Raw genomic sequence first — 11,297 nt, 5'->3', positions numbered from 1 at the left:
GGAACCCGGGGAGGCAGCCCCCCCCCGCCCCCATCCACGTGCCCCTCCCCGCTCCCCGGCAGGAGCCGGCGGGAGAGGGCGTGAGACGGACCCGGGAGCTCCCCCTGCTCCCCCGCCTGGGCCAGCGGCCCTGCCACACCTCTGCTTCTGTTGGGTATTGGGTATTGGGTCCACAGGCTGAGAAACCCTCCCTTTGGCCCCAGGTGGCTTGAGCTGGTTTCTGTCACTTATACCCAAATAGGTCCTCACCTCCACATTACCACACCTGTGAGCTGTGCATGCGCTGGCAGGGTCCCTGGAAAGTCCCTTGGCCTGGTGCCTGAGCCCAGGGCCAGCTGTCCCTCAGAGACTGTGGAGACCCTGCGCCCCAGTCCCCCCCCCCAGGCCATAAGGAGCCCATTCCTTGCAGCCGTCTCAGAGGTTCTATAGGGTCGAGGGTAGGTTTGGGGTCCCTTCTAGACCATGCTACCCCCCACTGAGTTTCTCGCCATCCAAGTCTCCTGACCACTGTATTGTCCATGTCACCCTCAGAGGCACGTGCTTCTGCCTGTTTCCTCCTCTTCTGGGGCACTGTGCCCCCCCTTACCTCTTCTCTCCAACAGGTTAAGCCCTCCTGCAGGGAATGACTCTCCCTGGCTTCCTCTTTCACTCCTTTTACCACCCACTGCGGCTCCGATCGCCTGTCATCCTGCCCCTGTCCTCGACAGCCCCCGCCTCTCTGACTTTGTTTTCTGTGTCCCCATCTGTCAAACCCCAGCCATGCACAGCCCCGCACCCCCTATAGTGCAGAGTGGCCATGATGACATCGCGGACACTCCTCCCACTGCCCAGCCTGCTGACGTCTGGTCAGCCTCTGACCCCACCTGCTATGTCTCAGAGACGACCCCACTGCCCCCCCCTTCACAGAGAGAACAAAGCCATCAGACAGGAAGACTTCTGCTGCAGCACCAAACCCCAGTTCTGCCCCCTCACACCCCAACTCCTCCTTCCGTGGTTACCCCCTCCCCCCCACCTCCCCACTGCCTGCCATTCCCTCTCAGTGGCCCCCTCCTCACTCATGCCCTCTCTACGGATCCTGGCCATGAGGATTACACTCAACCTCCCCACCTTAAAACATTCAAACAAAAGCTCTTTTCAAGTGCTTCCCCCAGCCGGCCTCCACGCTAGCTTTCCTTGTCCCACACAAATTTCTTCTCTAAAGCATCCTGCCAGTGTCACCAGCACCACCTGCCTCCTGTGGCCCCATCAGTCCCCCGCTCACCAGGGAAACCTCTGGGCGTCTTGCGAATTTCCACAGGCAAGCAGCTCCTGCAACTGAGCGTACCGAAGGTAGCCCCGGGTCTGGCCTTGGAGGACACGCACCATTACACACAGCAAGGACCGCGAGATGTGCTGTCCGGAGGGCTGTGGGGCCACAGAGGGGGCCTCTCATCCAGTCGCAGGGACTTGGGGGGGGCCGGGGACACCCCATGCATCTGGGGTTTGGGGAGAGATGGGAGCACACGCCCATGGTGGCAGCAAGTACTCTGAAACAAAGAATGCATGGAGCCACAGGCCTGTGAGCTGAGTTTACCTTCACTTTCCTGGATTAAAAAATCTCCCAGAGGCAAGGAATTTTGATCTAATTTTTTCTTTATTGGAGGAGTGAGTAGTGCGATCACCTCTGAGTTTTGGAAAGATGGCAGACTTCAGTGGACAGATTGTGGGGAAAGGGCTGGCTGTCCCGGGGTCCTCTGCCCGCCCCCTTCCCGGGTTGTCCCTCCAGAGCTAGCATGCGGCTTCTGTCCTCTTTCTGCACTGTCTGGGGCAGAGCTCACCACACCTCTCGCCTCCCAGAGCCTTGCCATTTATGGAACTCCCAGACCTGTGTTCCATCCAGCTCTGCTCTCTCTTCAGCCCCAGGCCCACGAGGCTAGATGGCAGCCAGACCCCTGCCAGGATGACCCCAGGTGGCCAAACCCACCCTATCTCACTAGGGGCTTCCTGCTTTGGCAAATAGAAGGGCCTACCCTCCTCACCTGCCCCCCAGTGTCACTCAGTTTCTCTCAGACCCGTCTGCTCGCCCCCAGGCACCCCTCCTTCCCTATGGCACTTTTCTACTGTAACGGTGATGGTTTCACTCTCTCCTCCCCCAGGTGGCAAAAATAAATAAATAAATAAGCAGAATGGCTGCTGGTGCTTCCCTACCTTCTTCAGGATGTAAACCAAACTCTCCAACACGCCATGTGTTCAACACTTGTCGATTTATTCACCCAGCAAGTGTTTACTGAGCTCCTGCAGGGTACGCAGCAGTAGGCACAGAGAGTGACCACGTTATCCGTGGTGACTTGACAGAGGCAGTAGGACTGGAGCAGCTAAGACAGAGGAGGAAATGGGAATGGACACAGAGACACTCTGATGATCAAAGATACATCTTGGGGGGGGATGGGGGGTAACTGTCCCTTCTCAGATTGACAAAGGCCCAAAGAACGGCCAATACACGCCCATCATCAGTTGAGTGGACGGCACAAGTTTTGTGGAGAACAGCTTGGCACTATCTGTCAACACAAACACAGCTTCACCTTCGAGCAGAATTTCCTCTCCTAGGAAAGGATCCTATCCTGACACTTCTCTGAGCTCACAACAGAAGGGTTCTTGCTCTTGAAAAGACCAGACATTGCCTAATTCTTCATTAATAAAAGATCAATTAAGAAGTTACAGAACAGGGGCACCTGAGTGGCTCAGTGGGTTAAGCCTCTGCCTTTGGCTCTGGTCATGATCTCAGGGTCCTGGGATCGAGCCCCATATCAGGCTCTCTGCTCAGCGGGGAGCCTGCTTCCCCCTCTCTCTCTGCCCGCCTCTCTGCCTACTTGTGATCTCTGTCAGATAAATAAATAAAATCATAAAAAAAAAAAGAAGTTACAGAACACCTACATATAGGAGGAGGGCCTGGAGGTCTCTCTCTTTACATACGTATGTTTTTACTTACAAACACCGTGAAACACACACACACCACCACTGGCCCCCAGCATAATACTAGTGTGCAGAAGAGAAAGGGTGGCAATGCAGGGGTCTCACTTTTTACTTATTTAAATTTCATACAAAACCCATTTACTACTTCAGTAATAGGGAAAGAGGGTGGGGATTTTTCAGAATACAGCTGTGGGGGGGTCTGGAGGGAGGGTCTCCAAATCACCTCCGTGCGGAACCGACCAGCTAGAGTGCTGTTGTCCACTCCCGTGATTCTAGCCAGATCCCCAGGCCGCCAGGCAGGGCAGATGTCTGGGGGTGGGACCCGGCCTGGGGGACAGCAACCCCCCCTCACACATACCCACTCCTTCCGTGGGCAAGATCCCCAGGCTCCCGGACAATCCTCTCCACCAGACAGCGCCAGAGGCGGGTAGCCGTGGGGGCCCTGGCCAGTCGGAGCACTTCCCAGCGGGATGGGGCTTCTGTCAGACTACCCCCTCTGTGCTGCCCAACGGGCTGGGCTGGAGTAGGGAGCAGGAGGGCCGGGCTTCCTGCCCAGCTGGGGCATCCGGCTCCGCCTCCTCCTGGAAAAACTACTTAGTTCGGGAGGTGCTGAGGCCGGGTCCCAGGCAGGCCCCAGACCAACCCACCAACCTCAGACCACACACTGACTGGGGAGGTTCCCCACCTGCCAGGCGCTCCCTGCCCAGCCGGCACCAAACCCACTGGCTGCTTCTCTCCTGATACCTATCGGCCACCGACGGACTCAGGTAGGAGCTTCCAGTCCCCACGCCTGTGCACCTGATCACCAGGGCTTCCCAGCAGGGCTGGGGAAAGGGGTGGCGGAGGTGAGAGCCATCGGTCCCCCACACCTGCCTGGCTCACGCTCCCTCCAGCCCCGCCCGCCATGGCCCGGCTCCTGACGGTTGCCTTGGGTTGCATCAGCCTCCTCCACCTGCTGTTCCCAGGCACCCTGCCCCGCAGCCCAGGCAGGACCCGGCGGCCTGCCCCGCCCAGGTGAGTGGGGTTCACAACAGCCCACAGGGAAGGAAACTAGAATGCCCCGGCAGGGACCCTCCATCACCCTCCCCAGCAGCCCCTCCTCCCATTCCTCCAGCATCGGGGAAGCCCCCACCTGCTGCTGGGGCTTAACCTCCCAAATCAAGGCCAGAAAATAAGCCTCGGCAAATCCTGAGCAGGGCAAGAGGCCCCTCTGTGTCCCTCCCTTCTAGGGCACTCCCCTTGGTAGAGCAACCCTCTCAAGGAGAGGTTGGCTAAGAGAGGGGAGGCTGGAGGGATCCCCAGGATTGCCCACCTTTCCCCAACCCCCGAGTGGAGGGCTGGGAGGGGGCAGGGTCATGCGGGTCATGAACATAGTGACCCACAGAGGCCAGCACTGCCCTTTGCCCGGGGAGGCATGTGCCCTGCACAGGTGAATGGCCCTGTAACCTGGGCTGCTGAGGTGGCTGGGAGACAGGACCCAAGCCCAGAGCTCCAGAGGGACCATGGGCTTCCCCTGGCCGTGCTCCAGGCTGTGTGTGTGCGTGGAGGGGTGCTGCGGGCTTCCCCTGGCCGTGCTCCAGGCTGCTGGGGAAACTGGCTTCCCCTGCCCATGACCCCAGGCCTGCGTGGAGGGAAAGCAGGTGGGCGTGGGGGTCTCAGAAAGGTTGGGCCACCAGGTTTACTTCCTCCATCCCCCTCTGCAGGGCGCCCCCAGCCAGGACCCCCTCCAGTGGCCTGAAGCCTCGTCACCCCACACCTCGGCGTGTGGTCTGGAGGCTACAGCAGGCCCTGCATCCACAGAGGAGCGCCAGCCAAGCCCCTGCTCCAGGGTGGCCTCTCCGGGGCGGTCCCCCCCGGCACCTGGGCCCCCGTAGGTCCCGAGACCAGCTCCTGAGAGTGGGCTGTGTGCTGGGCACCTGCCAAGTGCAGAACCTCAGCCACCGCCTATGGCAGCTGGTGGGGTCAGCCGGCCCACGGGACTCAGCCCCTATGGACCCCAGCAGCCCCCACAGCTACGGCTGAGGTGGAGAGGGCCATCCCCACGCCTGGCCCCACCAGGATGCTGTACCTCCGTCCCAGAGCTGCGCCTGGGCCCCCAGCCCCCACCCAGCCCCCACCCAGCCCCCATCCAGCCCCTGGACCTCCTGCACACCCCAGTCACCAGAACGGTGCGCAGGCCCCAAAGCAACTCCCACCCCACCCCAGCAGGTTCTGTAGTGAGCACCCTTAAACAGCTTTGGATGCGGAAACCCACGCACATGTGTGGAACCAAGTGGATCTGTGGGCAGAGTCTGTACCTCTAAAAAGGGTTTCAGAGGGGCAGGGTCTGCCCAAGGATGTGGAGCAGAAGCCAGGGTGTCCCCCACCTCCCGCTGCATCCTGACATCATCAGACTCAACCCTGACTCTGGGAACGCACACTGTGACTGTCCCAGGTCCCCAGCCCGTCCACTCCCTGTGCCCTCGAGACTGGGAGGGCAGCAGAGAGGAGGACCCCACTGTGGTCCCCGTCCCCAGGGCCAGGGTAAAGGGAGGACAGGCCCTGTTGGGAACTGTGTTGTTCCAGTTGCCAACTCTGGGGCCTGGGCTCAAGGTGAAAATGGAGACCCTTCCCTGGATCTCTAGCCCAGTAGCTGGGGACCCTGGGAGAAGGCGTTGAGTTTCTGGAGGTCCACTGGGGCGTTCCAGGGCAGGGCAGCACCCAGCGAAGGCCCCTTCCCATCCCTCAGGGCAGGGGATGCTCTCCCTATCCAAAGAGGTGATCCCCACTCAAGTTTGTGATCTCTCTCTCTCTCTCTCTCTCTCTGTCAAATAAATAAATAAACTCTTTAAAGGTTGGAGCAAGATCGCTGGCGCGTCTCACGTGTATTCACCCCAGGTTGGGCCTTTAGGTTTGGTTTGTGATCCCTGAGCCTTTCTTTGTTAGTTCCATATCACTGATATCCAACCCCCCTGCCCCTCCCCCATCAGGCAGGCATCACCCAGGGTTCAGAAAGGTGGTTTCTCTTCTTTTCTTTTCTTTTACAGTATTTTAAAAAAAAAAATTTTTAAATTTATTTGACAGAGATCAGAAGTAGACAGAAAGGCAGGCAGAGAGAGAGGAGGAAGCAGGCTCCTTGCTGAGCAGAGAGCCCGATGCGGGGCTCGATCCCAGGACCCTGGGATCATGACTTGAGCCGAAAGCAGAGGCTTAATCCAGTGAGCCACCCAGGGGACCCTCTTTTACAGTATTTTTAATTTGAGAGAGAGATAGAGAGCACAGAGGGAAAGTGAGAGGGAGAAGCAGATGCCTAGTCAAGTACGGAGCCCGACATGAGACTCGACACGGGGCTCAGTCCCAGGATGCTGAGATCATGACCTGAGCAGAAGGCAGATGCTTAACCACCAGAGCCAACCCCTGGGGGTGTCCTGGAGAAAGGCGGTTTCTAGTGCTCCGCACCAGCAAACACTCTCACCGCACCTCATCTGTCAACATCTGTCAGTCACCCTGAGAGGAGAGCGTCAACATTCTCCCACCTCTTGAAGCAGAAACCACAGCCACAGAGGTCATGGGTGCTCAGGGTTGCGGGCAGGCCTGCTCCTCAGAGACCCTGGGCCCCCTAAGGGTGGGAGGCTCCTGGAAATGCCCATCTGGGCTCCCACCCTGGCACTTGCTCTTCTGGCTTGGGAATTGCCTGGCTGGAAAAGGCATTGTCATCCCTCCATTAGGCAGCAAGGGGACAGTCCAGGCCGGCTCCGGCCCTGCAGGGAGGGTGGGAAGCAGAGCACAGCAGGCAGGAAAGGCTGCCTGGAGGAAGCATCAAGGGGCCCGGGGGAAGGCGTTGAGAGAGCCCAGGCCCTGAGTCCACAGGAGCTGTGGGTGTGGCCGGGGACCCACCCCCAAAAAGCCGCTGAGAGAGGCTGGAACCAGCGTGAGTGAGTGAGGGCAGGAGAGGCCAGCGGGCCGGGCCTCAGAGCCACTGAAGGGTGTCAGCAGGGGCAGGCAGAGAGAGCGGGCAGTGAGAGCCTGGCAAGGGGGATTGGGGAGAAACGAAGAGGAGGGATCTAGGAGGGTTGAACTGGTCAGGGCGCCACGTGGCCAAGACCCCCCCACCCCACCCACCAAGGCGGCCAGTCCTGGGCCTGTGTATCGTCTTGTCCTCCACGTACACTGTTCTTTCTTCCAGGGACACCCCCACACTGGTCAGAGTGACCAGACCCCCAAGGTCCCATGCCATGTGCCCTGGCACTCCACAGAGTGGAGTGGATTTTCCTCAAAGCAGGATGGACAGCGGACCTCCAGGCATCCCTGCGCCATGACATGTGGCCTCCCAGTGGCCCCTGAGCTCCAGGCCACGCTGGGGCCTCCTACCTGATGCCTCACTCGGACTTTCAGTGGCAGCACCCAAGCTCCCCCAGAGCCCCCACCAGCCACGTCTTCCTCAGACAAGCACTGTGGGCTGTTCATTCGCTCCTTTTTCTGTAGGTGAAGGCTCCGGTCACCTCCCTGGAGCCCCCCCATGCCGTCAGCATTGTTTGCCGAGCACGAAGAAACGACAAACTACCCCCCTCCCACCGGACATCACAGTGGGAGGAGGCAGAGGGAAAAGAACCTCAAAGGAGAACTAAGCCAACGACACAGACTATGTCACGCGCTGGAGAGTGCTGGACAGGCTGCATGTCGCCATCTTCACGGGGGGCCCAGCACTGCCCCCAGTTTATTCTCCGCACAGGCAGGAGCAGCCCCCACTCCCACAGCCTTCTTGCCTCAGTGATGCTGAGTAGGGGCTCTGACCCACACCCCCGCAGGTGGAGGCTGACACTTTGAGTGTCCCCCACTGACCATACTTGGACACCCCCCCATCTTTTTTGAGAGCACCGGCCTTGCCAATTGGTGACAAGGTCTTGTTTTGCTGCGTGTCTGCCTCCTCCCTGGACACAGTCAGCTCCCAGGCAGGCGTGTGTCCTCAGTTAGATTCCCACTGTGTCCGCAGTGCCCAGCCCCGGTTCACGCACGGTAAACACCGGCTGGATTCACCTCTGCCCCGACTCCAGACCAAGCTGCCCACCTCAAATGCCAGACAAAGAGCCCACCCTCGACAAACCAGCCCTGCGGCTCCACCAGGCCTCACCCAGTATTAGGCAAGGATCCCCACCCCCACCCTCGAGATCCCATCACCTGGCCGGTCTTTTAGCAGGATTCCCGTGGGACAGCTTAGCGAGGATCCCCCTCTCCCCTCGAGATCTGCCCTTAGCAACTTTCCATCCACGGACCCCACTCTGCTTATCAGCAGCCAAGCCCCCCGCTGTCTTTGCTGGATTCTCTCTCCCCTACTGCAATGGTGGTGAATAAACTCTTTCGCTCCTGTTCAGCAAGTGTCAGACAGACTCTTCCTGCACTTCCCAGAATCCCCAGGGCCTGAGGCTGATGGGTGGGGTCCAGGGTCTGCAGGACCAGTTGGGAGGGGCCTACGGTGGCCAGGGTGGGGTTTAAAACCCTGCAGGGACCACCGGAGGCTGGCCGCCACTCAGGGCTACCCATCCGGAGCAGGTTAGTGGTTCAGGGAGGCCGAAGTCAGGGAGAGGGGGCTGGGGCCAGGGTTGGGGCGCCGGGAGCTGCTCCCGTGCTGACACATTAACTTCTGAGGCCAGGAGGACGGTGGATGGTCACTCATTACCGAGGGCCAAGGCCAAGGGGCTGGGTGGTGTCCGGTCACTTATGTAAGCTGTGGGCATATATAGGGGCACACGGCCCGGGGGACTCTCACCCACCTGCCAGCTCTGCTCCCTCGAGATGAAGGCGGCTGTGGTGAGTACTCTAGACCCAGCACGGTGTGGCCCCACGGCCTGCTTACCTGGGCTAGTCGTCCCTCCTGGGAAAGATTGGCAGCCTCCCACCCTCTCTCAGCTGGTTCCCACCAGTCTGCTGGTCCCGGTCAAAGGGCTCCCTCTTTCCTGTCTTCCTCCTGCTGTTTAGGCTTAGCTGGGGCAAGGGTCAGCAGCCCCACCCCTGGGCTCCCTGCAGACCCAGGTCCCGAGAAGGAGATGCCGGCCGCTGGTGCTGTGTGCTCGCACACGGCATCCCGGGCACTCCTGCATCACCCTAGAAGCAGGCCTCTGGCTGATGCCCATTTTGCAGAGAAGGACACCCATGGCAAGGTTGCCTCTGATGGCAGATGTGCTCGGGAGGGGCTGTGCCCTGCTGGCCACCGGCGTCCCTGCTGGTCCATCTCTTAGGCTCTGGTGTCCCCATGGGGATGGCCTCACTTCCTCATGGAGCTGGCATGATGGTGAAATGGGCGTAATCCCCCACCCAAGCAGGGCCCAGACCCTTCCCTGGTCTACCGGCCTGATGTGGACCCAGAGGTAGCCAAAGACAAGGGCAACTTCCGGAACTACAGGGTAAGGGCCCCACCCGCACCCCGGCCCCGGCCCCACCCCACCCCAGGCCTGTCTTTCTGGGGGTGGGCAGCACCTGCCACTTTGCACGGCTCAGGGTCCTCTCTTGGATGCTCTCATTCACATCTTTGGGGCCAAGTTTGGGAGACAGGAGCAGTGGCCCCCAGAGGTGTGAAGGGCAGGGACTGACCAGTGAGTCTGCTAGCTGACCTCTGGTTTGCAGTCTGGCCCGCTCCTGGACCGTGTCTTTGCCACGTATAAGCTCATGCACACTCAGCAAACCGTGGACTTCGTCAGGAAGAAGGTACTTGGCAGCTTCCTCACCTGCCAGTCCCCACCTCCCCAGGCCAAACGGATGGATGGAGAGGGGCCGGGCCCTGATCCAACCAATCTCGTGGCCGTGCTGACCTCCCCTTCCTGGCCTAGCACGCCCAGTTTGGGGCCTTCTCCTACAAGAAAATGACTGTCTTGGAAGCTGTGGACATGCTGGACGGGCTGATGGATGAGTCGGACCCAGACGTGGACTTCCCCAACTCCTTCCATGCCTTCCAGACTGCTGAGGGCATCCGGAAAGCCCACCCCGACAAGGGTGCGCCTCCCTCCCGTGGTGGGCTGCAGATGGGTTTTGGCATTTCCTGGCCTCACCCCTGCGCCCCAAGCCTCCTCCTCCGCCTCTGACCTAGTCTCGTCATCCCCACTAGCCTGCTCTGTCCCTCTCCCTCCTAGACTGGTTCCACCTCGTGGGGCTGCTGCATGACTTGGGGAAGGTCCTGGTTCTGGCAGGGGAGCCCCAGGTAAGGGCAGGGGTGGAGGGGTGCCGCTGGGACGGCTGGGGCTCAGGGCTCTGGAAACCCGCCAGGTAGGCCGGCCAGACACATGCTGGTGGCTGCCTGTCCACAGTGGGCGGTAGTTGGAGACACCTTCCCAGTCGGCTGCCGTCCCCAGGCCTCTGTGGTTTTCTGCGATTCCACCTTCCAGGACAACCCGGACCTCCAGGATCCCCTATACAGGTGCTCCTCCCCGGCCACCGGCCCCCCTCCCCCCCTTGCGCCCGTGCCCCTCACCCTCTGTCTGTCCCTGCAGCACGGAGCTCGGCATGTACCAGCCTCACTGCGGCCTGGAGCACGTCCTCATGTCCTGGGGCCATGACGGTGAGGCCAGTCGGGGGTGGGCAGTGAGGACGGTGGGGGCCCCGGAGGGCGGGGAAGCACGGCTCTGGGAGCCCGGGAGTGACACCGTGTCTCCGGCAGAGTACATGTATCAGATGATGAAGTTCAACAAATTCTCTCTTCCCCAAGAGGTAGGTGGAGGGGAGGGGCCCGTGTGGTCGCCCCGCCCTCCCCGCCCCCCCCACCCCCCCAACCCCTGCGCCTGGAGCTCGCTGGCCGTGGCTTCCTTCTGCCCTAGGCCTTCTACATCATCCGGTTCCACTCCTTCTACCCCTGGCATACGGGCGGCGACTACCGGCAGCTGTGCAGTGAGCGGGACCTGGCCATGCTTCCCTGGGTGCAGGAGTTTAAGTACAGCCATCCCTGTGGGGGGCCGAGGGGGGGGCATGAGGGGACTGGAGGGGCTGGGGGCTTCCTTATGAGGCACGGTCCTTTCCCTGCTGCAGCAAATTTGACCTCTACACCAAGAGCCCGGAACTGCCGGATGTGGACACGCTGCGGCCCTACTACCAGGGCCTCATTGACAAGTACTGCCCTGGGGTGCTGAGCTGGTGACCAGCCTGGCCGGGGGGGCCTGGGAGGATGGCCACTGTCGGGGGCTCCGCTGCTCACCTAGGTCAACGCCCCCTGCCCTGACACTCTGCCCAGGGCCAATAAAGACCCTGAAGCTGCCTGGGGTCTGAGCTTCACTGACATGGGCGCCTGTCGTGGCAACAGCACACTGTGTGTGGGGAGGCGGTCATGGGCCCTTGGACATGTATATCCCGTCTCACCTGCCACCACAGGCCTGTTGCTTGCC

The 11,297-nt window shown here is 60.7% G+C and overlaps 2 protein-coding genes across 3 annotated transcripts; both read left to right on the top strand.

Moving 5' to 3' along the window:
* Positions 1-3,559: 3,559 nt before the first annotated feature.
* LOC111157601 (adrenomedullin 2) lies at positions 3,560-5,065 on the top strand. The gene is made up of 3 exons (XM_022519156.1): positions 3,560-3,719; positions 3,846-3,966; positions 4,656-5,065. The coding sequence occupies exons 2-3, from the start codon at positions 3,857-3,859 to the stop codon at positions 4,972-4,974; spliced, it is 429 nt and encodes a 142-aa protein (XP_022374864.1). The 5' UTR covers positions 3,560-3,719; positions 3,846-3,856; the 3' UTR covers positions 4,975-5,065.
* Positions 5,066-8,719: 3,654 nt separating this feature from the next.
* LOC111157644 (myo-inositol oxygenase) lies at positions 8,720-11,053 on the top strand. Of its 2 annotated transcripts, none has more exons than XM_022519241.1 (10): positions 8,720-8,739; positions 9,252-9,332; positions 9,553-9,633; positions 9,756-9,918; positions 10,056-10,123; positions 10,230-10,339; positions 10,413-10,480; positions 10,580-10,629; positions 10,737-10,849; positions 10,945-11,053. In XM_022519241.1, exons 1-10 carry the CDS (start codon positions 8,725-8,727, stop codon positions 11,051-11,053), a joined length of 858 nt encoding a protein of 285 aa, XP_022374949.1. In that variant the 5' UTR covers positions 8,720-8,724. The 2 variants fall into 2 exon arrangements, with proteins under 2 accessions (XP_022374949.1, XP_022374950.1); XM_022519242.1 differs by having other exon boundaries at positions 8,725-8,739; positions 9,249-9,332.
* The last annotated feature ends 244 nt before the right edge of the window (positions 11,054-11,297 follow it).

Source organism: Enhydra lutris, unplaced genomic scaffold (assembly GCF_002288905.1).
Source record: "Enhydra lutris kenyoni isolate GAN:26980312 unplaced genomic scaffold, ASM228890v2 scaffoldscaffold55, whole genome shotgun sequence".
Lineage (NCBI taxonomy): Eukaryota > Metazoa > Chordata > Mammalia > Carnivora > Mustelidae > Enhydra > Enhydra lutris.
The sequence above is the reverse complement of the archived record's forward strand: the minus strand, read 5'-3'. Positions and strand labels throughout refer to the sequence as shown.